Source organism: Etheostoma cragini, chromosome 9, assembly GCF_013103735.1.
Source record: "Etheostoma cragini isolate CJK2018 chromosome 9, CSU_Ecrag_1.0, whole genome shotgun sequence".
Lineage (NCBI taxonomy): Eukaryota > Metazoa > Chordata > Actinopteri > Perciformes > Percidae > Etheostoma > Etheostoma cragini.
In genome coordinates, this window is record NC_048415.1 from 14,463,758 (window position 1) to 14,490,787 (window position 27,030).

Below are 27,030 nucleotides of genomic sequence, written 5' to 3' on the forward strand. Positions count from 1 at the left end.
AATACCAAAAGACATAAAGAAGTGATATTTTTTTTTTTGGGGGGGGGGGGGGGTTGTTTGTTTTTTCCAAAAGTAGTATTGCACTCGATTAAGCGCTGTACTGTACTTCCCTGCAATAATGAAACCATGTGAAAGACTGCAGTTGAGTAATCCTGCTTAGCCTGCATTTTACAGCTTTCACCATAATGCACTGAACTCCACTTTGTAGAGAGGCCGGGCCTTTTGTTTAGAAGGCACCTATAAACCCAGTTTTTGCTTTTTATAGTCTAGTTTATAGCCACGATAACAAAGACGACATATTTGGGTCATGGGGGGACCACAAACATGAAGGAATTTAGCTGTGCTATGTTTTGTTAAATGTGTTGCAGGCTGAATGCTCATCTGCTCAGAAAACTTCAAAGTTTGTGTCTATAAATGTCCTAATCACAGCAGGGTAGTAGAACAATGTGGCACCAGCCGCAGAGGTTGCCCTGGAATAAAGGCCAATCACAGTCCTGTGCTCGTCATAATAGATGCTGGAGCCCAGGGTCATTTGTGTTTCAGATTTACCGGTATTGCCTCAGGTTTATCCAAAAAGCACTAAAACTCTGGTTCAAATTCTGAATGATTTGAACTAAAAAGATTCCCTATGAGCAGTAGGATGAAAGGCTGGATGAAAAACTGCAGCTCTGTGTCTATAAAAGGGCAGGGTATAGAGATTAGAGCAGAGACAAACACAGTACCTGATTGTACTCTCCCACTGCAATTACAGTTCCATGCTCTGGGGTGGCATAATGGCCCGGAGCCTGCCTCTGTCGAGCAGCCACTCCATTTCACCACACAGCAGCCTCATGTAATGTGATGGATAACCATCTCGGTTTGCGCAATGCAAGTCCTTTTTTAATGGAGTGAAAGATGATGTTGTTGTTTCTTCCTAATAAAGGAGAATATGAATAGTTACTACTATACCTCCCTTACGAACCTCACCAAATAGCTGTTTTTCCTTTTTGTGTTTTTGTATCACTGAGCCTTTCTGGGAGATTGTTTTGTGCTGCGGACTCATTTTGTATTCTGTGTGAGAGTGTGAGGGTTTGTGTGTGTACCTGTGAGAGAATTGGAAATTGAGCCGTGTAATAAGCGCTGTGCTTTTCCAGATAGGATTGCTGAAACTTTAACTTAATCCACAGCAGCTTTGCCAAAGAAACAAAGACTGATGTTTCAGATAACAGTGTGCACTTGATAATTATAACTCTGGTAACGATGATATTGAAGACAAAGCTGGTGGCTGTTGTGGTTTTGGCCCTTTTTTCTTTATTTCATTTTTAATTCCTAGATGACTTCCTGGGTATATTCTCTTTTGTTAGACCCAATTGACTCTCACTGCATACTTTTTGGGATCAATCATTTTCCCCAAGTCCCCCCAAAGCAGTCTACTTTAATTCTCTTTGGATTCCTTTTTCCAATCCATTCACATCTAATGGTTAGTTTGAATCTCCCTTGGTTTCCACAACAGCCCCACTTATTTTACTAAATCCCACAACTAAGCATATTTATCATGTTGCATTTCTACTATTATAAATTGTGAATCATTTTTTATTTTCACATGTACATGTACATATGAGTATTTTTGTGTCCCTGTATTGTGTTCAGACGCAACAAATATAATACAATTTACTTTTTTTAAAGAATACATTTCTTGTCTTTTTTTGCCCCTCAATCAAGTATAGAGTGTCTTCCCATTAGTATGTCGGATTGTGGAATTTTCCAGGCCAGATCAGAGGGTAATCTGACTATGTCTGACCTGGATTTAGTCGGCCAAATCCCTTTCCTCCGGCTCCCGGCATTGTTAGGAAGCCATGAAAGCAAACATAAACCCATTTGACTGACAAACAATTGAACTTTGGGTCGTTTCTTTCCACTTCCTGCAGGCCCTCGCCACGGTCAAAGGTAGAACAGGATATTGGTAAGACGGAGAGACTTCTTGCTTCTGTTTTTGGAAACATCAACACTCAGCTGCAGTTTAATTTCAAGTGTTGCATGAGTACCACTCCCCCGGTTTAGGTTTAATCCATCATTAACTTTGCCACTTTTCCGACTTTGGAATGATAATTTGGTCTGTAGCACGTCTGCAGATCCTCCCTGCAGCACAGCCTGAAAGGCTACTGCAGTACTAGCTAGCCCAATTATCATCTAATGGTCATGCATAATTATTTTTTTTGTGAATGCACCCTTGAGTTCAGAGAGTAATGTTATGACTAATCTGGGATGTGAGTACAGTCACGTCTTATTGTCTCTCTGTGTAAATCTTTTTTATTTGGCTGCAATGTCAAATAAAGCTAAAAAAACATCCTGACCTCAACTTTAATGTTTCATTTTTGCAAGTCTTTTATTTTAGGGTAGTTGTGTAAGAGGTTTAAGCAGAATTAAAAAGTATTTTTGGGTTAAAAGTTGAGAATTTCAGGATGCTTATTTTTTCCATTCCAATGTCCGTGTGTCTTGCTCAAACACTTTCTGTAAATTAAAATTTAGAAAATGACAGTCACGATGTGATTATCACTGGATGTGACTGAGGGCGCTAATACATTTTGGTAAAGCTAGCCTCCACTGGGGCATAATTATCATTTCTACATAATGAAGTGACTACAAAGGAGCTGTCCTGAATCCTAAGAAGGAGAGAGCTGAAAAGAGGAAGTGTGTAGAGGACCCACTACTCTTTCCACTTGTGTTCAAGCACACATTACAGCTATGATATGTGCTACACACTTCTAACCTGAACTGATTGTAGCGTCATACTTTACTTTAGATCAAGTATGATAAAGGAATGATTCTCTTGCTTAGCTGTGCACACGTACAAGGACACCAAGCCAGACTTCCATGGTCCATCCCTGCAAGGATACAGGCAGTTGGTTTTGGCATTAACACTGCAAAGTCTGGCTGGCTTTCAATACGGGCGCAAACACCCTAATGTTTGAGTTCTGGGTGGTGCTACAAAACAAACAACAGGGCATTGTGTTGAAACAGCAGGCAATGCTCTGCGATCGTACAACATCACACACAGTCATATTTCTCCATTTTCTTTTATCATTATTGCCAGCAAAAATGCCTTTCAGGCCTAATAAGTGGAATGCAGTCAAAAGATGAGTGGCACTAAAGGAGAAAATGATTCAGCTATTTCACTTTATTGGATTTTTCAAACAAAGCTACCAAAGAAATATGCATTTGTTGATTTATACTGCTGCATAATCAAGAAGTAGGTTTATGTCCTGAAGCAGATATTACAAAGTGAATTATTGTGTGAGCATGGCCGAGGTTACCTATGGTATGTAAAACATTTTATCACGTTGGGATTTAGTCCCCACATTGTCTGTTTTTGTTTCTCATTTCTATGGAAATCTATGCATCAAGCCCAACGTCCCGATCTAACAGTTACATCCATGCTTTCTAAATCTTATTACAGTGTGTGCAGAGTGTTGAAGGAGGAGTCCCTTTTACATGAGGTCTTTGCTGACCTTTCAAGCACTCCCAAAATTTCTCTCCACACCAATCTCATGTAGGTTACTGGTAACTGGCAGAGGTGCAGAGCAGAGCGAGCGCTGCTTATTATGTATTACTTTGCTTTTGTAGTCCCTTCACATCGTTACTCATCCAGTATGCTTAAAGGTGCTCTCCCCTCTGGCAAGCATTGCTATGACAGTCAGCTTGGAAGTTATAAGTCTTTCAAAACTCTTTTCCCCCCTGTCTTCTTTCCCTTTTCTCTGTCTCTCTTTCACTCTTTCTTGGTGTCCCCACGTCTCTATCTCTTCCTCTCTCACTCTACTCCTCAGAGAGCACCTGACTGACGTGTTGTTTAAGGATGAAAAGCGCGGCGGAGGGGAATCCAAAAGCAAACCACAAAAATATACATGAGAAGACAGGAACGACACTGCTGTACACACACAAACACACACACACACACACAAACTCACACACAAACACATACAGAGCGCCGAAGCCCTGAGGATTATCACCAGCGTGACACTGGACACTTCAGGGAAGACAGCATCTGCTCACTTCCATATTTATTACCACAAAAAGAGAACATTGTGTTCTCAGGAAACCTCTCATTTCACTTTGTGCATATACAGAGACCAATACATTGGCGTGAACAAATAATTGTCTCCATTTGTGCTGTCCAGGTGGCTATAGAAAGTTCCCAAGTGCCCACACACATTCACACTGTGACTAAAAGCCATTTTGCAGAGGACACTTTGACAGACAGGCAGTTCTTTGCCCTTCAAAGCATTACTTTTACATCTATCTTTTCCACCCAGTTATGTAAGGTGTTCAGTGATGTGCTATTTCTCTCTCTCTCTCTGTCTCTGCCTGAAGAAATTCAACAAGGAAACTGTATCTGCAGTGGCAGTAAAGTTCAGCAGACACATGCTGAAGTGTCCCAGCAAACTCACTCTGCTGCTTCTCAATGGGCAGTCTGCCTGTTACAGGACTCTAAACAAGTGAGGGAGCGCTACAGGAGGCGGCAGACAAGGTTACAAAGTGGGGCCATATGCTCCGTTTGTCATCCCCCTACTCCCAACTTTTCCAGCAATATTGAAAACTACATTATAGTGACAAAAAGCCCTCCTGTTAGAGTCAGAAGAGGAGGACATGTAAAAAAAAAAACACTGCACCGAACTGAAAAGGAGAATTTCTCCTGCTGTAGACCAGTTTTGTCCTTCAATCACATACAGCACATTAATATAATGGATGGTATGATATAAAGGCAACCGGACTTGAGAGGCTGTGCAGCCAGACTGCAAATGGACTAACTCTGACAACTACTTATTATTCCACATTGACTTTAAAATGAGCAATGATTGTGTATATTATGCCATGTTATTTATGGGCCTACACAACGTGGGTGGCTAATTGGAGGTTAACCTTTAAGAAGCATGAATTCAAGGTCTTGAACACACACACACACACACACACACACACACACACACACACATTCAGGTTGGGTTATATGTTTTCAAATTAAATCAATCACATATGGACAGTTGCCATTTAATTGGATGGTTATACTTTGCCAAAATGAACAAGTTTTTTTTTTTACTGTCCTCTTTGAAAACCATGTAACTCCAACCAAAGGTCAACTTTTTGTGAGCCAAGAGAAACAACCTTCTTTTTTTTAGCTCAGTGTATGCACTTTTTAGTTAGGCCAATGGGAATTTAAATGGGTCCAATGGGTATATTTAGTTAAGAAATGGGAGGATTTTCTCAACCTACAAAGTGACACTTAAATACCAGATTTGGAGATGGTTTTTATTGACAGGGACCTACATCATCTTTAACAATCAGGTCTGCACCAACTCTGAATCAACCTTAGACAACTAAATAAACCTTGTGTTTAGCCTTTATGTAGGTGTGTGTGTGCGTGTGTGTGTGTCAAATAATCAAACACAATTTCAAAGTGAAATACAGTTTAAATCCTTATAATGTAAAACCTTTAAAACATTGACATGCACACACATATATATATATATATATAGATGCATTCAAAGTTAAATCTTTAAATGTAACCCCACCATAGCATGGAAATAGACTTTGTGTGCATTAGCATGCCATGAGGAAAAAGAAGGATTAATAGCCGCTCTATTAGTTTCACTTGTTGTTTTTTAATCCAGACTGGTGGTCATTAAGGGATGACTGCAGTCTGTCGACATGTAGGCAGGGATCTTCTTAGCCTGCAGATTACACCAAGTCTGTGTCTGTTTTCACTTTCCCCACATACCTGCATGTCAGTGAATGAAGTCATATTTTAAGAGGGCGCTACCAGAGGAATGGATGCTATGCTGACTAACAGAATGACAGATGCTTTGAGTGCCTCACTGCTGAGTGACAGCAAACTGTCAGGGCTTTAGTGTGACTGGGCTGCCGTCTTTTTATTTTGGATGCTGCCAGAAAGGGAGGGACCCATTCATGCAGGCGCAGTTGAGTGAAAAGACACCTAGGAGGCATCTTTGGGCTTGTCAGACACAAGAAATCTGATCCAGACAACCAAGAATGGGAATTTGAACGAGAATCCCGAAAATAGCAGCTGTCTCTGCATAATTGGAACAAATGGAAGTTGGATATGCAGCAGAATATAAAACAAGAAAACAACTTGGATGTAACTCGACACATGCTGACAGTTACAATAATCTGGGGAGAGCTGTGCCACAGGCAAGCTGTTGTTTGTAGCCGGGCAGCTTATAGTTTCTGTCAAACTAGTGCTGATCTAGGAGGGTCGCAATTATGTGCCCCCCTACTATTCCTCTTCCATCCCTTCCTGCTGCCATCCTCCCCTACTCCCTTAAAACCCCTAAGCAGCATTTAATTGTGAGGGGCTGAGCCGGGGAAGGAGTAATCAGATGAGAATGGAGGCAAGGGGAATCACGTGTGTGTACACTGGCTAACAGAGGATTAATAACAGTGGCGTCTTGATTGAAGTTCAGCTGCTCTCCCTGGCAAATGGGAGGTGGGGATGAGGGGGAGAGAGAATGTGACAGAAAGGGGAGGAAAAGAGGGTAAAAAAAGAGTTGTAAAGAAAGAGGACGCACAGCGTTCTCAGATGAGAGCAGAGAGATACAGAGAAAAGAGACAGAAATGGGGAGAGAAGAGGGAAATAGAGAAAGGGAGTTAGAGCAGTGAGACAGTGAGAGGGAGTGGGAGGAAGAAAGAGCGAGGATAGGAGGCAGCCCAGCGCAGTGTGGAGGGGGAGAGAGAGTGAGATGTAGAGACAGGAAGCCTCCACTGCTACTAAACCAGTGAGACGCAGGCAGGCAGAGAGAGAAGACGGAGAGAGAGAGAGAGAGAGAGAGGCCCTTGGCGTCTCCAAGGCCGGCCCAATGAGGGGGTGAGGGGCTCAAGGGTAATTCAAAAGGGAGGATAGTGGGAGGAGAAGCAGAAACGGAGGGAGAAAAAGAAGAGAGAAAAAAGGCAGGGCAATAAAATCAGAAACAGGCTTCAGCAGGGAAACGGGAGTGGGTGGGTGGGATCTGAGATGAGGAGGAAAAAAAGCTGATAAAAGTTTTGGAGACAGAGTCGGAGAGAGAGAGGGAATGGGACAAGAGACTCAAGATAGAGCGGATTGAGTCTGTTAATGGAAAAGGTAGGAGGGGATTCATGGAAAAAGAGGAGGAAGCGCTCTGTGTCTCAGGAGTCCTCCTATTCCTCTTCTGCTTCTTCTTCCTTCTGTGAGGTTGCTGGACATCATCCATCACCATGTTCTCTGACAGCAGGACTCCAGCGCCTGTGGAGCAGAAAGGCTTCAAGCCCCACGCCCCTCACTTCATTCCATGGCTGCGCAATAGTCTTAAACCACACCACAGCAGTGACCTGGGGCTCAATGGACCATACAAATCCAGCTCAGAGGCCCGCAACAACCTGACGCCGCTGGAAAGAGCCAAAGGGATCGGGTTCTTCTCCATCCAAGGAAGGAACCGGGCAAAGAAAGGGGAGGTTCAGTGCAATGGCGTAGGGATGGCGAGAATGCTGCCAGTGGTGCTGCGTGGGCATCATATACTGCCTGGGAGTCTGGGAAAGCAGAGGGAGGACAGTCCTGGCAGTCCTGCCAGGTGTAACCAGTCTCCAGAGCCGGATCCCCCAACCAACATGGAGAGCAGTCCGGGGGACAAGCCGCATGGTCTGAGCAACAGCTCCACCTCTGCCCAGGACAACCACACCTTTGTTAGGAACCACGGCAGCCACCTGAGCACCCTTCAGTCGGAGAATGAGGGGACCAGCACCTCAGTCAGGAAATATGGGCCACTAGTGAGACACCCTCCTCTTCCTGTTTCTGGACTGCTCATTGAGGAACCAAACTGTGAGGTGCCTGTTGTGGTGGACATTAAGGACAGGAGGGGGAAGGTTTGGGACTATGCCAGCAGTACAACCCAACGCAAGAAAGACCTCCATTCATCCAGCTGGGTGTGCTCTGACACTCAGGGACTAACAGAAAGTCAGCATGGCTTCCCCACCAGCTTCAGCTACAACAAACAACAGAGCAGGAACTCCCAGAGCCAGAGAGACCTGAGGGAACCACCTGTTGAGGGTTTCAACGGTCCCCTAAATGGAGTCATCTTCTCCACTGAGGTTCCTCAGAGAGGCCTGGGCTGCACCACAACACTACGACACACCAGGAAAGCTAGACCAAGCTTGGAGCGTATTGCAGCCCTGGGCCAGAATCAGACATGGATCCAATACAGGTCGACCAATGAAGGGGAGCCACAGAGGAAGGAATCAGGCTGCAGCAGGAAGGTGGTCCGAAACCAGATTAAACGGGTGATGGACAACCTGGAGCATGTTCTTACAGCACTGAGGGACGTTCACCAGGAAATGAAAGAGGTAACGAGTTGGATTCTTGTTGATTCTGCGTAACATTTCACTATTGTCACCAATCACGTCTTTTATGGACAAATACGAAATGGTAGAAAAACAAATGGGTTGAGAATAGGAGCAGAAAAGTAACTGTAGTCTCTCACATTAATCAAGGTATATACTCTTGGAGGAAACATTCTTGCTCATGCTTTAAAACCTGGAGGGCTCTAACAGATAACGATGCCGGTTACAACTACACATCCTGAGCAGAATTTACATGCATTAAAAAGTCATCTGCAGGGTTGGTTGAATCCACCACAGTCGGCAAACTGTTTCTGCAACTCTCCTCTGTCACTGTGCTTAATTACCACGCGTACATTATCATAGAGGTGAACGAGACAATAGTTATGGCCCATTTGTATAATGCATTTAGAGGTTGCTGAGATGTGACATTAGGGAAAGCAGTCGCCTTTCTCTCTGCATCTCCCTTTCTGTCCTCCTCCAAAATACTCTCTCAACTTCCTCCACTCTCCATCCTCATGGACAGATGCTGTTCCAGGCACAGCTGGATAACATTTTATAATCCATTTATGTCTGAGTATCTCTGCCTCGTAGTCCTCATCCAGTAAATGTGACACGTAAATCTCGCCTCTTGGCATTTGATCTGCATCCACAGGGTTGCGGCTAAACCTGAGGTAGTAACCTCATCATTCTGGCTGTGAGGTTTTAGTGTGACAGTATTAATATAACACAGATGAAAGAGCATGTAGGCTACAGAAAAAAGAGGGGAAAAGGAGGGGGGTCGGAAGCAAGCAGACTGTGATAGAAAATTCCAAATTTTCAAAACGGAGACAACAGATCAAAGGACGATAAGGCACCAGAGAAGACTTTGGTTGCATATTTATTTCAAAGCCCTGTTTTATGATTCTGTTGCATGAGAAGCAACATAAATAAATAATCAATTCCCCCTGTTACAAAAAGGAACTGGATTGAGACTTAAACGCATTTAAACAGAGACTATACACATTTTAAAGCAACACTTAAGACTTCTGTCTCAGGAAAAACATCACAAAAGCAAGCTCACGTATGAATATGGTCTTCTGCTAAGACTTTTTGACGGATCAGAAACCGCTCTATGACTCAGAACCATGAGCAGAACAAAAGTAGGGTTAAACTGAAAGAGGTGCGAAACTTACATGACTGAGCTCTACAACAACTGTCTCTCAGCACTACATGTGAAGTGTGTAAATCTCTCAGCACTACACATCAGCACTACATGTGAAGACCTGAGGGGTCAAAAAACATAATTTTAAATAAACACTCCAGGGAACAGCAGATGAAAACCAGGGTCCACTGCTCTTTTATCTCCTCTGGTTTCTGACATTAACAAGCAGCACCTGCCCAGAGTCACTTGATGTGCATGTGCGTGTGGTACTTCAAAGAAATATGAAATGCCTCGCCCAAAAAAGCTGCAGCATAAAAAAGAAAAAAAGACAAACCAGGTCATCTTTTGACATCAACAAGGATGTTGTTGAACACAGAGAACAAAACAATAATTCATCTGTTCCAGCTGGGGCCGAGGATTTATCTGTGAACGTAGAGCAGGTGAAGAGATAGGTCAAACATTTTCCCCAGTGTAATTTTCTACAATCTCTCCTGCCTTCATCATTGTACATTGTATGTGTCTTTGTGTTAAGCATTTATGTGTGTTGTGCATACACGTGCTACATGCTCTGCATGCATTTAGATAATGATGTGCATTTGGACTTGCATGCCCATGATGTATTGCATAGAGTGCTTTTCACTATCACAAGAATCAGACGGGAAACCAACCTAAATTTAGCTAACACATTTCCTGTAATATCACTATTTCTAGGTTGAGGTAAACATATTTTGCATTATGTTGTGGCTTGTGTGACACACTTAGATTAGAGCTATACACCTGCAGAGAGTCCACTTCTGTCAGAGACTGAAATACTTCAAATTACAGATGCTGACATGCAAAAGCAGAAACAATTAACACGCAAACTTTTAATATTGCCATTACTATATTGAGGCTATGGTGCCAAGGTTTTGTATGTCATCAATATTTTTATTAGAAAAGACTCAATTTGGAACAAAAAGTCTTTGGTGGAGTGTTGGAGTGTCCTGGTGGAAAAGCTGCTGGTCTTGTAAAACCTGATTCAAATCTGGCTGGGGGTCTTTGTGGCATGATCTTTCCTCTTTATTTCCTGTCACTTCTGTACTACTGTCCAAATAAAGGCTCAAAATGGCCCAAAATACTTGTATACTCTAAGTACATAAGTGATTAGTAACTCATTTAAGTTATCAAAACATTATTTAGGCAAAATGCCGAATATTCTTTGCTTCTCAACTGTGAGGGTTTGCCAAATTTTTTCTATTTTACATGAATGTAAATTGAAATTTTTTGGTTTTACAGTTTTGGTCAGACAAAACAAGCAATTTGCAGAAGTCCCCTTGATTGCATAAAAATGCAACAGATTTAACAACAATGCAAATAATCATACGTTTAAGGTTATCATAATTGGTGGTCCAGAGATTTTTCCATTGCACTTTTATAAAGTTGTGGAACCCAGAATGGACATTTGAGATCGCCAGACTTTTAGTCCCTAGTGTGGGACAAGCTCCAAAAATACTTGATCCTACATTTCCCAAAGTGCTGTTTTTCATTAGACTTTCCACACCTGATAAACATCCACATCATTCTTTCAAACTCCACACCTCCAGTTTGTAACTCAGACATTCCCCTAAAAAAGTCCCCACAGGAGATGTTATAAAACAGTTTTCACAAGTTGAAGGTCAAAGGATCAGATGATGAGGTAAAAATCTTTGTCTAATATCAGTGAAGTGGCCCTTTTCCAAACAACTTATATTCTTTGTATTCATCACCATGTATTTATCCATCAAAGGTGGTGCAGCAGATTGACCATCTAACCTCGTCCATTGATCTGAATATGGAGGAGCAGCAGGGGAATGAAAGAGGTGACAGCGTCAACCCTCCCAGCAACAGCAGCTCCAGTTCAGGTTCCAGCTCCAGTGAAGTGACATTAGGCAGCACCCATCACTGGCCCTCAGACCCTGGAGACCAGCCAGGAACCACAGACTCATTTGGCACCCTAAGGAGAGATCATCACGAGTGTCACTTTCCACCAAATATGCTGCTGTGCCCGGTAAGCTCTGGGTTTTCATCAGAGAGGAGTCAAACTCTTCGGTTCACCTGCAGTCTGCTGTCTTCTCATGGACAAGGTGGACCGTTCCAGTACAACACTAGTCTCCCTTTATCCAATCCACCACAAAACCTCACCTCCCATGATCTTACTTTGTCTCCCCGAAGAAGCCTCCCTGTTCGGCCTCCCACTCCTGGTCTCTCCCCTCTAACAGTAAACCTCCATCACCCCAACAGCCCTGGTTCTCGGCCTCATTCCCCTATTCCTTCCTCCTCCATCAGGGTCAGCCCTGTGTCCTCTCTGTCTGCCAGGCCTCAGCCACCCCCCACTCTTAGCCCTTCTGTCATCATAGAGAACAAGGTTGGGTCTCATCAGACCCCACAAAGTGACACCCCATCTGCCTATTTGCTCTCTCCATCATTGACCCAGCCTCTGTCTGCAAGCTGCCCACCCACAAACTCAGAAACTCAAACTGTGTCCAACAATGACAGAGAGAGGCAATCATCCTCAGCAGGACCCGTTCACAGACCTTCACAGGTGTGCTCTGCCCCTGCAACCACAGCTAAACCACCAACAGCACAAGGCAGCAGGGGTCGCAAGCCTCCTCCGTACCCCCACCACAGACCCTCTGAACACACAAAGAAGGTGAAAGAACCCCGCAAAGCTCCTCCATACCCTGAGAAAAGAAGGCTTCTCTCAACTACTGTGTGAGACAATGCAGCGGGAGGGGGAGGCTGATCGAACAGAGCCACATTCACAGCACCAGCCGCTAGAGTGGAGAGTGATTTAAGCACGTAAAGATGAGCTGAGGCCGAGTTTCCAAGGTGACAGAATGCAAACGAAACTTGGGGTGAGTATGTCAGGAAGAACAGCTTGGTTTTGTAGACGTCCTTTTCCCATCTCTCCTTCTATACCAATCTCTTGAGAATATAAACTGAACATACATGTGACACCATAACATCTGTCAGGGGTACTGCTCTGGTAACAAGAGCCTCTATGCAGATGCTCAGTTTGGCCCATGGCTCTCAGACTCCAACAGATTGCACAGTTAAAGGGCAAAGGAGAAGGCCTAATTATATAGAAATATGAACTAAATTATAATTACTGCAAGATGACAAGACAAAGTAAGAACTGATTACTTTAGTGCAAGGCAACCTAAGCAGCCAGACGCATCAACTCACATGTGTCAGCATTGTCTAGGTTAGATAATTGCTGTCAAGAGTTGTGATGGTATAACGAGAACTCAGTGCAGCTCAGGGTACTTTGGCTCAGTGGTGTGAAAAGCACACACTGGGGATAACAGGCTGTAATCTGTGATAGATCTGGGGACAGAAAAGGTCTTGTGATATGAGGAACTTAGCAAGGCCAGATAAGAAGGGAACAGGCAGAGTAGCTCCAAGATGACTGGGTCACCAGCCCAGCACCTGGGTGCGCATCAGGGGAGACAGGGGGCATCTGGCCATTTGTTTTACCCTTCACCGAGCCCCTGGTGTTACAAAAAATCCCATCTTCTTTGCTGCCTCTGACTTGCCTGACCTGGCCACAATCTCCATCTGTTCCCCTTCTAATGTCAGGAGATGCAAAAAAAGAGAAATAGGGGGCGGGTACGTGTGAGAAGAAAGAGAGAAAAACAGTCAATGGAATGTCTGCTGGATTGATCACATAAATGCAGCTCAACAAATCGATGGCTTAATCCTTTAGGTCATCTGATGTTGTCCTCTCTGAAATGTTATTTCAATGCCTGCTTGTAGCTCTTTTCTTGGAAAGAATAAAGCTGGAGTTATTCTGTAGCCTATTTTCTGTTAATGTCAACAGATAAAATGAAAAGACCAAAACCAAAGCTCTCCGGAGTATTTAGGCTACAGCAGCAGGACGGTGTCGGAGTAAGTCAAAATAAACTACAATGCCATATTCATGCTAATAAATGAACATTATGTGCAGAATTGATGTGTTTTTGAGGTATGTGGCACATAGGAATTAGCTATGTCAGGCTAATGATATAGCTAATCCTACCAACATTTTTATCTTATTTCGCTTCAGTAGTGGTTCCAATTTGAGTGTGTAAAAGTGTGTTTGACTGTATGTGTGTGGACCCCGGAAAAATAGCCAAGGCCTATGCTAGTGCTAATGGGGATCCCAATGAAAAAAGACAAAAAGGACCCCCAGGAATGCTGGATATTTTTGAGGGGTCCTGAGATGATGAACAGCAAAGGAAAACACATTTATGGCACACAAAGATGTGTTTCTTTAAGGACTTTTCCCCTATTGCCAAGATAAATCATTTGATTAAACTGGTCACAACTGGTAGAGATATAAATAATGATGAGGGGCTGCAAGTAGACACACACAGAAAATACTTGGTAGGTTAGTTAGTAGGCTTACTGAATAGTTGGTTCTGATCTTTTCATAGACTTTGTTGAAATGAAGAAAAATATAGAATATCACCTCACTTTTCGGCTACTTTAACAAGATTAAGAGTCTGAATTATGCAAGCAGCCGTGTGAGGATGTACTTAGGTGCTTTGAGCTAAATGTCTGCATGCGTCAACATGCTTACAACAACAATGTTAACATCTTGATTTCAAGCAGGTGTGTATGTTTACAGATGTTTACAGTGTTTTATCATATGGAGTATCAGCATGCTAACAATCGCTAATTCACTAGCACGGACCATGCCTCAACCATGTGTTAGTTAAAGATTTAATGAACATTATGAATGTGCAGATAGATAAATTGATGTAGATGTCGTCCGATGGCTGGTCTGGGAGGATGCACGGTATGATGACCGGATGGAGGAGACTCAGAGTGGGGGTTCTGTCTCAGAAGCAGTTTTTGCCCGAATAGTTTACAGACCCCCAGACGGTACCTAGAAGAGACAGTAGAGAGATGTGCAACAGGAAGGGATGAGGGGGAAGATGGCTGAAGGAGACGGAAAGGGAGGGTGGGTCAAGCAATCAGAGACACGAGCCTGACTCAGCAGCACGGTATATGTAGGTTTGTCTGGTGATTAGAGGTGTGGTTTAGGCCCTGCTCCCTGACCTAAGTTAACAAATTAACTTCATTTAGCAACAAACAGCTGAAAAGTACAGCTGAGGCTGATGAGAATGTCAGTAGTTTTCCAGGCATTTGGTCAGAATCCAAAGTATTGGACAAACATTCTTACCTTATTTCGCTACAGTAGTGGCTCCAAACTGAGGTGCAATTTGAGTGTGTATGAGTGTGTTTGACTAAATGTGTGTGGACCCCAGAAGAATAGCCAAGGCCTATGCTAGAGCTAATGGGGATCCCAATAATAAAAGAAAAAAGGACCCCCAGGAATGCAGGATACTTTTGAGGGGTCCTGAGATGATGAACAGAAAAGGAAAGCAAAGAAAACACTTTTATAACACACAAAGATGTGTTTATTTTGAGGACTTTTCCCCTATTGCCAAGACAAAACATTTAATTAAACTGGTCACAACTGGTAGAGAGATAAATAATGATGAGGGGCTGCAAGTAGACATTGCAATATTTTAAAGGGTTCACAAGCCAAAAGAGTTCGGAAACCATTGCAGTTGTCAGAATTCATCCTGAGGGAAACATGAATTTTACATTCAAAATTGTATGGCAATCTCTTCAATGGTTAATGCTGAAATGGATGGTCCAGGGAGACGACGGGGGGCCCCCCTCCTGCTTCTGATTGGCTTACCCTGGTAAAACCTTAACGGATATCACTCCTTATGCCTAAACCAACCAATCAACCGATCAGAGGCATGTCATGCCTTTGCCTGTCCCTTCAGACCATCCATTCGAGCATCAATCCCATCCATTAGTTGTTGAGAACATAAAATGTGGTCGGTCGACTGGTAGTCTCGCATTGCCAGACCAATCTCCACAGCACTGTTTTGCCGATGGAGTATGTTCTGGCAACACCGCCTATCAATTCTGGGATAAGTAAAAAATACTCTTGCTTGCTTGTATTTCTTAAACTAATCAAAACCATGTCAGGATTTATCCCAGTTATGTCCATCCATTGCACCAGAATAGTCTGCTGGTGGTTATAAAGAAAAATTCAGTGGGGCACCAAAGTCAGAAGGATTCATCCTCTGGGGACCATGGATGTCTGTATAAAATGTGACTGCAATCCATTGAATAGTTGTTGAAATATACAAGTCTGGATTAAAGTGTTGGATCGATTTATCCCTGGAGCCACTTTGTGTTTGAGGCTGAAATGTTTCTGATTTCTCTTAATGCACGCCATCGTAATCTAAGCTAGCTCTTGGCAGCATCAAATGTATATATTTTCCTGATGGTAGTAGTGTAGGAAGGGGGTTTGAAAGTAAACATGTTTACTGGTACCAGAGGGTAAACTGTAGTGATATGTGTTTAGTGTTTGGATGAGAGCATAGAGGCAGCTTTGAGTATCAGAGACACAGTGAACTGGCAGTAAACAAAAGATAATGTGCTACAGAGATTTATTATTCAGTGGAACAACCACCTTGAGAACAGTGTTACATTCTTTATCCATGGGGCCACAAAACTGAAAATGGCCACGTCTTTGCTATAAGATGTTTAATTGCAAAAAGGAGACTGTGGGAGTTTCTTGGCACACCTCTATCAACGTGCTACTACACACTAGATTTTCTCATATGTTCCATAATTACAGTCATGATCAGATTTTACATTAAGGCACTGGAAAATGTTGCAGGTTTAAAATAAATGTGTAATTTTTGCATCACAGAATTTAAATGGCAATTTGACTGCAATCAAGATGACTGATTTTCTCTTAGCTTAACATAAAATGAATAAATCCCTCCTGACTCTATAAGCCCACAAAGATCAACGCCCTATACATTCCCATATGTGCCTCTGCAATTACTAGATCCTCCCTGCAAAGCTGTTCTCCATAGAAATTAAGAAGAAACAATGAAAGCTCTTTATTTAATGGAAACATTTATTCGAGGACAATATATGTTAATTGAGCATTTTTTCCTAATGCTTATTTCAATATAAAGTTTGATATGAAGTCTCATTTGTATGCTGAAAACCTGGCTGTTTTCTGCAGCATACAAACTGGCTTTAAATTAGAAAAGCATTAGTGCTGGTACTAAAATTACTGTTATTCTAGACAGAGATGATGGGGGCATAAAATCGCTCTCCGCCATGTTCATGGTGGCCCGGCTCTGACAGGGCTCAGAATATTTAATGCCTCTATGCTGGCACTCAAATTTCTTCTCTCTTTTCATGTTTACCCTTTAACGAGGCTGTGGGAGGTTCAATCAGATCATGACTGACGTAACAAGAGGAAAACATTAAATTATCTCCAGAACAATGTCATGTCTTTATTCAAACATCCATCACGAATCAGAACAGTCAAGAAGTAGACAAAAAAAAACATAATATAACAAAATAAGTAACATCTTTTGTGTATCTTTCTATTCTTGATCAGCATCTGGATGTGGTTACTTCCTGTTGTGACCCCAGAGGGAGGACGGTGACAAAGGGACACACTAACGTCCCCAGCTGAGCATTTCCTCAACTCCAGAGGATCATCTCTAGACAGATGAGAGGAGCCAAACCCAGACCAAACAAGGTACGAATCTCAGTGAGTAATCCGACCACAGAATCAAATCAGCACAATCCTCTAATCTGAAATCAATCCCCAGAACTCATCTTGTGGACACTTGTGAGGAATATAAAGGCAATCCTACTCGCTACATAAGGGAGCACTTCTAAAACCTGCACAATGCCCTCGCTGATCCATCCATGTGCCACTGAAAGATGCTAGCAGACAGTTAAAAAAAAACAAAAAGGCCCAGGAACATGTGATGGCAGCTTCTGCAGGCCTTCAATGTGTATTTTTGGGGGGTACATCTCACAGTGTAATTGTGAAGTCACTGAAATATCATGAAATCAGAAAAGACAAATAAGTGAATAGTTGTGTATTTTTGCTTCAGGTGCCTTATTTAAATGATCAAGATTAAGGTACTTTCAAATGAAATCACTTATACCATATTTTCCCAACAATTAATTCATATTGACACTGTTTAGGATTTATCAAAAAAGTAACTGATCTTCAGTGTATTCTGTACATCTTTCTCTTAATTGGATGTAATTAAGCTGTTATCTGCTCTATTACAGGTATCCCTTCTGGCAAAAAAGCACACACAAACATAACAAAAAATGATCACAAGTGGTACCGATTGATGATTTAGGGGATAAAAAGTGTGTTAACAGTTATCAAGAACGCATCAATATAAACAGACAGAGAGCGAGGAGCTCAGCTCAGCACAAGACCAGATTGAGGAAAATGTTATTGTTTATGTGAGTGCGTGACGCTATTGGAGATTATTCACTCTCCTCTCACGATTATATGAGATGGATAAATCCCTCCCTACTCTAAATGTGTTATTTATACTCTACAAGCCCCCAGACACCAGTCCTCTATACATTAACAAATGTCCCCAGTGGATCAGAACAGATTTGCTCTCTGTAAATCTTATAGCCTCAGAAACTAAGAAACAACTATGGAAGCACTCGATCACATGGCAGAATTTTAACTAGGACATTCTGTAGTACAAAAAAATATGAATGATGAATATGAACTGATGGCTTTTTTGTATTTTTTTTTTTTTTTACAGCATTTTCAAATCCATCACAAAAACATACCAGATTATTTGTGTACTGACACTCAAAGTGCTATATCAGTATCTACCCACTTCAATTATAAGTTGTTTCACCGACAAATCCATCCTTCATTGACTACTGGGCGGAACACAGAAGCTCAACTCAGGGCTCAAAACGTGACCAAAACCAAGTCAGACTTCTGACAAATTACAGCTCATCGTGTCGTGTCCGTCCAATCGCAGTCAGTTTAGAGAGTTGAGCGCTGAACTTTCCGTCTCTGTGGGTCACTGGAGGTCAGAGAGGAGAGCAAATTACTGTCACAGAAAATATTAAAACAGAAACAAGGACATAGAGCGTAATTTATGCTAAGCACCTGAAACCAGCTAATATCATCTAACGGCAGAGACAGTAGTTTGAGACCTGCAGGTCTAGTCCAACGTGCACTGCCTGTTGGCAAGTATTAGATCAGATCTGTAGATGTGTGCCATCTACAGGTAAGGAAAGTAATAGCTGCTGCAATTTTTTACACTAGTGCCACCCACAAAACAACGAGTGGAAAAACTGCTACCTCATCGCGTTCTTTGAACCGTAGGTGCTGCTAGTGGTTTGATATTTGGCATATAAAACCTAACGAATGTAATAGTTTTGATCGCTAGTGCATATTTTCTGCTGAATAAGAAAGCCCTTAGTGTTGATGCCTCCTGCTGTTCTCCAGAGTACTTTGAACAACTGGGGTGGTCCATTGCTCATTGTCGACTCTAAAGAAACAGGTGTGGGATGCAGAGAAAACCAACTGTATTAATTCATATACAAATGAATGGCTGCCACCTTGGAGTAAATCCTGAATGCACAACATCTGTCAACATCTACAGGCCTCTGCGGGTCTAAACTACTTTTCTTTCCTATGTGTAGCAGGGCAGGTTGGCATGTGTAGAACTGCTCTGTTAGTGACTAAACATCAGCCTCCTTATCTGCAACCTGCTAAATGTGAACATATAAGCTTGTGAGTGAGTTAAAAGACAGTTTATGTGACATATTTTGCATCAAAAAAAACATTTTACCTACTGTGTATTACTAAGAAGTTTATCCCTCGAAATCATGACTGGAAGTGTTTCCCAGAGGTCTCACAGAGATGGGATTATCCTAAAGTCTGTGATAGTTGCAGGAAATTGAGTCGATAAGCCTCTGTACTGTCATGTCTAATCTGCTGTTAAAGAAAATTGCTGTGTGACTTGTCAAATCCTGCTAATCACAGTCCGGAACTTGAGCCACAGTGGGGATTTGTGCAAAAACTAAATAACAACAAATAATAATGCTACAGGGACAATTGGCAACCCACTCACAGCTGGAGCATATGCTTTAGAGGGAAATCAACAGGGAACTCGCAACGTGATGAGGGGATGGGAGGAGGGCGAGCGAGAGATTGACGTGACAAGCAGAGGGAGTTGATTGAACACTTGGAAATACAATCATTTCCTCACCTGTTGAGTCTCCTACGGTAAATTCCTCCGGTTTCAAAGGCACGTCACTCTGCCCTGCTACCGCCGTCTGAGACTGGAGACAAATACAGACAGCAGTGATAAAGAGGAGGAGGAAAGGGAGGAAAAAAAGAGAAGGAGAAAAAACAAAAAATAAACAAAAACAGGATGCAATGCTGCACAGGAGACCATTTTTTTTGCAACAGACGGGCCGGGAGAGTAGGACGATGTGGCGACAAGGTCAAGGAGATGCTGTGCGGGGGTGGCAGGTGTGTTTGTTTGTGTATGTGAGGTTATTTTTGTCACATCATTTAGTGAAGCTAGTTTCTGTGTGTTTGTCTTCTGCTTGCAGGGCACGTAGCCAGAGAAGGAGGAGGAAACACGTTCTCAAACTAATGACAGAGTGTCAGGAGGACTGCCCTTGCTTGGGGAAGGAGGCGTGTCAAGGTGTGTTTCACTTCAGCGACGACCACATCAGACCTTCGCTAAGTGACTGAGCTCAGGAAGAGTCCAGAGACATTAACCTTCCATGAAACATTACGTGCAAAGACACGGCAGGTTTGACTTCCAGGAGAAATAAAGCTTTTCTGTTACTTTGCCTGTCTCTGCCAACCTTGTTTTACCAAGTCGGTACGATGTGGCATGCAGCTCTAACCACCATTAGAGTAAAGCTGATTTAAAAATGCGGGAACATGAGGCACATGATGGGTTTCCATGGATACATAATTATTAGTTAGAGGGGGTGTGCAGTAAAGCAAAGATCCAAAGTGCTAGTGGCAGCTGATTTTATTCAATTCCACTCAGGACTGTGTAGCCAGGAACACTCTGCGCTGCTCCGGCTCTCAGATGATGTTAGGTGACGTTTAATCTTGCGTGGCCGGACCTCCTAATCTGACGGAGGTCCGGAGGAATCCTCATTTTAAATAATTTTGGGGGAAAACTTGTCCATATCAGTTGGTTCAAAGTATTAAAAGAGAAAGCAGTTGTAGCCTTTTCAAACTGACAGTTGTGGTTGAATTTAAAGCTAGAACAGGTGAGCAAAAAAGATACAGAAGATGCTAAATGGATTTGCTGCTTTTCTCTGCTTCATATGATTATAAATTGAATATTGTTGGGTTTTAGACCGTTGGTCAGACAAAACAAAAAATATTAAGACCACCTGTTTGGGCTCTGGGAAACTAATGGACATTTTATAAACAAATAATTCATACAGTATTTTGATGACATCTAATCTGGGTCATGAATCATTATATTAAATACTTCTCCTAGCCCCGTTTCTATTAAAATGTTACATGCATTTCACATATGCATGAATATCCTGGAAACAAAATTGTGTCATTACGTGTGATGACCTTTTTACAGAAGACAAGATCAAAGTGTTGATAGTCACCAGCTTTGCAGTCAAACAAAAGCAAAAATAAAAACGAAACTGCAATTACGGAAAACCCTGCCTTAATGCTAGCCATAAGCTTGACAAATATTGCTGGTGCATAGATGGATTCATTATTATTTGCAGGCTATGCAAAAATGTTCATCTAGTGTGTTTTCTACACAAGATCTAAACAGCAACACGGCCTCTTCTCAAACTGACAATGACAAAACAAATTATCATGACGTTTCTGACTGATAAGGGCCCAGATTCATGTAAACAGGACAGGCAACATTTGCATCCAACAGTTGAGGGAATTTGTGCTTCTTTTATACTTACATATGCATTTGCATATTCAATTTTGGTTCCCTTAAGTTCAGCTTTGAATTGAGTGAAAAACAGGTAAGACTTCCCTTGGGGTCTGGAAGGAATGAAAAGAAAAAGTTTGTTACCAACATTAAGTCATTTGCATACAATAATTTGCTTATTAAGTCAGTCCTGGACATGAATACATTAAAACTATGAGGTTAGAAACTCTGTTGTTGTTTTTTCTTCTACTGGGGCGGTCACGATTAACTACAATCATTTGAGTGACTCAGCGGACACATGGGGACAAATTTTCACTGAAGACACACTGAATATCGGGGTCAGGTTTTGTGTGTGTGTGTGTGTGTGTGTGTGTGTGTGTGTGTGTGTGTGTGTGTGCGCGTCACCTCCACACAGAGCAGGAAAACAGTCTGTCGTCGTCACTCAAACCCACACTCATCAACCATTGCTGTTCGACAAAAAAGAAGAATATTTATGCATAAAACATGCTGTAATTAAAAATCTATCATACGATGCTGAAGACTGAGAAAAAGAGAGACTCACCTCATTGGTCCCCCCTTGTGAAGCATAAGTAAATGAGCATTCATACTCCCTCTGAAATAAGAGTGTAACATCAGTGTCTTGTTATATTATTATTATATATATTATATATTATTTTCATTTTTTATCTATCAATTAATTTTATATGTTATTATCAGAATGCTGATCAGTTTCATACATGTGTGTGTCATTGTTGATTTCATAGTTTACATTTTTGATCAATACATGGTCGATATTTATCAATATTGGAAAAGATCCTCACACAGGGAAAACATGATAATGGTTTCAACCATATTGCCAGCCCTACCTAGAGTCACCATGTTATTAGTACCAACTGTTTTTTTCCTGCGGTCATGTCAAAATGTCTGCAGCCAAATGCTATTTCGTAATCATAGACTGTGCGGTCTATGATTGTAATGGGTATTTGTTATTTGACAAATGATAAAGCAATTTATTAATACATAAAACGAATAATTTACTATTTAAAAAACTAAGTATAAAGCAGCCTTTAAAGACAGAAAATTGACACTTTGCTTTCAAACTAAATACAAAAAAAACAGTTCACAGTCATGAAAATGTCCACCAATGAATGAAGCCATTGTGGCAATGTGGCAACGACGTGTCAGCCTCTCACAGGCTGTTTCGTCATCACGCTGCGACTACAGCTGACCAGAGGAATGTAGTTTTTACAGTTGTCACATATGTCATTAGAAATACCAAATACATTGACTGTAAGAAACTAATGAAAGAAACACACCTTACACACAATACAATCCGTGGTATGTCTCAGTCTGTAATCATTCTGTCCACTACTACAAACAAGATAACAATAGATAGAACCTACAATCAAACTTGCACGTTTAGAGATACAATACTGTACTTCTGTGTCCGGGTGGTGTTTAAAAACGTTAGCTAATTGTGTAAAATAAAGACAATTTCACTCACAATCGCCTCAGTGAAAGTGTGAACCACTCCTCCCGGTTTAACGTTAAACTCCACCGTCTTCGTCTGATCAGGAGAAGCATCAACCGGGACAACAAACACGAATAAAAGCAGAAACGCCGAATTAACAGCACAAAAGTAATTTTGAGTGGCCATCTTCTTCTCCTTATAGCTAGATGTGTGACAGTGGCGATAGCGGTGGCGGTGTGTGTCGGTCGCTGTGAGTGGCACGCGAGTAACCGTCGACTGTAAATGTCGTCACATACCTAACCAAGGAAAAAATATATAATGTAACATAAAAGCAGACACAAAAAACATAAAACAGACGAATATCTCGATATGGTAATAATACCATGCTTTGTTTCTGTATGTTAGAGATGATTTTGACTAATACGAGTAGGCCTGCGAAATTAATTGTATAACGCTACCATTCAGGGCCACGCGATGTCGCCCTTTTTCGAGCAAATTGGTACATTTATTTTATACTGCAAACAAAGTAGAAACAATTATTTAAATATTGACATTTGTATTTATATGACATCATGTAATGTATGTCCCAGTAAGCGTAAAGTAGCATAAAACAGCAGTTTGACAATTCCGACTCGAGGTCCAGTGAGTTCACGTTGCCCGATCCATCTCCATGACAACTGCAAACAACTCCATCCATCTTAATGTGATGCATAGTCATGCCACCTTTGTTTCTCGTCTCGTCTTATCTCATCGCAATCAATAATTCCTCCTTAACAATAGCCTACAAAATATAATAAAAAGCTTATTAATTTAAAAGTATTATTGTAGATTATGATGAGACGCCATTTTATCGATCCCTTCACTGTTATACCGAATAAATTGACTACTAGAAATTTGCGTGGAACCGCGTGGAGGCTCAACCGTTTGAGTTTTTACAAAATATGAAACTAAATATGTCAAGTTGCATTACCACAGACTGGTAAATTGATGCAGTAGACAAATCAAGTTCACCTTAGCAGTCGTTAGGCTAGCCTACTATAACTTGTCTGCATGCATGCATTGAATTACGTTAAAAAAGTTAATATTTTCACTCTATTTTCAAAACTACAGAAACGTATTCACTACGCATAGCTATATGTCTTTCTTTACAACAGAATTGTTTCATTAACACTGTTATGCATATAAAAGGGCTGATTGAACAGAACGGATAACATCGCGGAGACCGTATAATTTCTAAAATGTTTTCCAACAAGTAGCCTACGTTTTAATTCCCAACAACGCTACCCAAAAGATATCAGTTCCCACGCAGGTCTTATGGTGCAACCCTAAATGTAAATTAAAAAGGAACACTAAACTTAAAAAACTAAAACCCACGTGACATGGATGCACACCAAACCCACTAACAGAACATTATTAAACACGCTTTAACTAGGATTGAAACGGTTCAAGAGTATATGGCTGCAGCCTGGAGCGTCCCATATCATCCGTCCCGTCTCATGCCGTCCCGTCTCATGCGGAGTTGTGTCCAACGGTAAAACCGGAGGGTCAAAAATAACAGCTCCAGGCTGCAGCCCTACCCGTCTCAAACGGTACCATTTCTGTGCAGAACACTTCAAATGACCCCGCCCCTCCAACACAGAAACGTCCTAGTTATCTCTGCTTGATATGTGCACTTTATAGCCTACTTAAGATGATTATTACAAACAAATGTGATTAAGTATTGTTTTTTACAGAACATGAACAAATAAGTAGTAACCACTAAAAAGTTTAATAAACCTGGGTTTACCAGCAATAGGGGAAAGTTACCCAGCAGTAGGCCATATGTAGTCATTCAAATTAGCCCCAGCCACAACATTTAAGTGATATACACACCAATGATCAATGCATTTCTGCATAATGACTTTGTTAACCGTTGGTCAAAATATGGTCAAGTTTTAAGTTTGTCATCCTCAAACAAAATGTCTACAGAATTCTCTCAAAAACAAATAGGCCTTCTATTCTCTCTCTGCATTCCTCTGTTTTTCACAGTAGAACCACACTTAGTGTTACAGGAGACAAAACCAGTCTCATGTGTCTCTGGAGCCATAAAAGGTCCTCTTTGTGAAAGATGAACAGATGTTTTGGTACGAGAGGAGACGCCTTAACATTGTCTGACACTTATGTGTAAAACCCATAAAACAATACGAGCATTTACAGGCAATTTCAGACCAAAAATAACTAGGGTTTCGGCTGAATAACCTTCACTCTCCCCTCCCCTCCCCTCCCCTCCACCACCTCCCCCCTCGTCCTCCCCTGTTTGCATCCGGGCCGCCTCCGTGCCCAGTCCCACTTCCCCGACCAAAAAAAATAATACAATAACACGATTAATAACAGCATGCCTTCCCTGAGACAGCCTGTTGAGTGTTTATATATTTACACAGCAGCTCCAGAAAAAATCACCAGGAAAATCACAAGGGTCATAAGACACATTCTTCTATTTCAAACAGGGGGAGCTGTTCAACCTGTAATGATGTGGAAACGGTCAGACTCAGGGAGTCCTTGTCCTGCCCAGGTAAACATTGTCTCCTTTTTGCAGGATGTCAGACAAAATATTCATTCATTTTCACTGTGCTCACACAAAACAGCTTCTACTCTTTGCTATAATCAAACAATTCTCTGCAAAGGTAAATATACAGTCCACATATCCAGACAGAGAAACACAACATTAGCATGGAGTTGGTCAAGTTCAATCTCAAACTGCAGACTTTACACACACAGTAGGGTCCGTTTAACATCCATGTCAGTGGTTATGTAGGTGTATGTGTACATCTGTATAAAGCTGAGTTAATTTAAAGAGCTGTTGCAGATCGGAATATACCGTGACATCAAATTATTGGATGATCAATCACTACAGGTCAAACGTTTGGGGTCACAAAATGATATCAGATTAGTAAACAGAATGGGCCTTTGGAACATTGGATGAATGGTTGCTGATAATGGCCATTGTAGATATTGCATTAAGGATCAGATGGTATTCTGTCCATAATGTAGAACGGAAATTTGTAAGAGTGACTTCAAACTTTTAACAAGTAGTTTATGTATTATGATTTGTCTTCTCACAGAGCTGATGTGTGAGGTCATAATTGTCTCAACCTGTTAAATTAATTCTGAAGGATGTTGATTTACATGAAGACTTGCATGGTGTTGATCAGACTCTTCAGCAGGTCTGTGTGATGAACTCTGTTATCTTATGAACTATGTGAACAAGCTTTGTTAAAACCTACAAACGTTTCTTTGGAGTTCCAGTCACAAGATTTAGAAATGTATGACTCAAAAGACATTCAGACGTATTCAGTTGGTGTAAAAGTACAGCTGTAAAATGAACCTCAGAGATTTGGAAGTTTAACTTCAAGCTGCAACAAAAGAAAAAAGAAAAGTCAGAGGCATAAAGGTTGATGGCGTCAGTATTGACAGGTTGTGTCTGTACATGCAACAAACAGTCTCGCCTATTGGCTCTGACACTTGTTGACCGAGTCTCACACTCGGCCTCCGGGCAGAGCCTCACAGACCTTCAGTCCGTGATAAGAATGGTTTAGCCGTGGTGGTGCTGCTGATGTCAGCAGGTCGCGGTCAGGTTTTCCTGGCCGTTTGCGGACCTGTGGAATTTCTCTCCTCCTCGCCATCTCCAGCGGGGGCAGGCAGAGAGCGAGCGGCATCTCTGTCCATCCTGCACGCCTTGCAGGCTTAGCACGTCGGACTGCCCTGAGCAAACAGCACCTGGAGCTGCCCTGACCCTCTGTCCCGCTCAGCCACGCATCAGTGGGTCACAGTGACGGCTCTCTGACCAAAGATGGTGTGAGCCCCATAGAGAGGCCACGTTTGGGTGAGAGGATAAGTGGAATCTGGGGTTAAAAAATAGGTTCATGTCCAGTGTGATGTGGATATCGGCGCTACATACACAGAGACTTTCCTCATGTCTGATACTTTCTCCTTTAGCATCCTTGTACCTTTATTGTTACAGTAATAGAAAGTCACAAAGTACATTTTCTCAAGTAATGTACCCAAGTACAATTTTGAAGCACTCATTTTATGCTTCTACTTAACTACATTAAACAGGGAAATATTGTACTTTTTATTCTGCTACATTTCACAGCAAGCGACAACAACAACAACAGATATAGGTAATCGTCTGATTATTATTTCACCAATAAAACATGATAAACTGACAAAATACCGAATTAAACCAGTAGTTGGGAACCACCGCACTGAACCACTAAATCTTCTGACACAGTATTAATACTTTTATCATGTTACGT

At 41.8% G+C, this 27,030-nt stretch overlaps 2 protein-coding genes across 3 annotated transcripts; one reads left to right on the forward strand and one right to left on the reverse strand.

Annotated features, from left to right (window-relative positions):
- Window positions 1-6,023: 6,023 nt before the first annotated feature.
- Window positions 6,024-20,184, forward strand: LOC117950510 (arginine-glutamic acid dipeptide repeats protein). Of its 2 annotated transcripts, XM_034881617.1 has the most exons (4): window positions 6,024-8,343; window positions 11,247-12,354; window positions 16,932-17,087; window positions 19,940-20,184. In XM_034881617.1, exons 1-2 carry the CDS (start codon window positions 7,222-7,224, stop codon window positions 12,213-12,215), a joined length of 2,091 nt encoding a protein of 696 aa, XP_034737508.1. In that variant the 5' UTR covers window positions 6,024-7,221; the 3' UTR covers window positions 12,216-12,354; window positions 16,932-17,087; window positions 19,940-20,184. The 2 variants fall into 2 exon arrangements, with proteins under 2 accessions (XP_034737508.1, XP_034737507.1); XM_034881616.1 differs by lacking the exon at window positions 19,940-20,184 and having other exon boundaries at window positions 16,932-17,479.
- On the reverse strand, window positions 16,800-23,030 carry mydgf (myeloid-derived growth factor). Its single transcript, XM_034881618.1, has 6 exons — window positions 22,769-23,030; window positions 21,827-21,877; window positions 21,670-21,731; window positions 21,296-21,377; window positions 19,591-19,663; window positions 16,800-18,396 (listed from the first exon to the last, which is right to left on the reverse strand). The coding sequence occupies exons 1-6, from the start codon at window positions 22,919-22,921 to the stop codon at window positions 18,317-18,319; spliced, it is 501 nt and encodes a 166-aa protein (XP_034737509.1). The 5' UTR covers window positions 22,922-23,030; the 3' UTR covers window positions 16,800-18,316.
- Between the last annotated feature and the right edge of the window lie 4,000 nt (window positions 23,031-27,030).

Coding starts and splice junctions, on each gene's coding strand:
- LOC117950510 (XM_034881617.1), top strand. CDS start 7,222: ATGTTCTCTGACAGCAGGACTCCAGCGCCTGTGGAGCAGAAAGGCTTC. Junction 8,344..11,246: donor TTCACCAGGAAATGAAAGAG/GTAACGAGTTGG, acceptor TATCCATCAAAG/GTGGTGCAGCAGATTGACCA.
- mydgf (XM_034881618.1), bottom strand. CDS start 22,921: ATGGCCACTCAAAATTACTTTTGTGCTGTTAATTCGGCGTTTCTGCTT. Junction 21,878..22,768: donor ACACTTTCACTGAGGCGATT/GTGAGTGAAATT, acceptor CTCTTATTTCAG/AGGGAGTATGAATGCTCATT. Junction 18,397..19,590: donor TACCGTAGGAGACTCAACAG/GTGAGGAAATGA, acceptor TCTGACCTCCAG/TGACCCACAGAGACGGAAAG.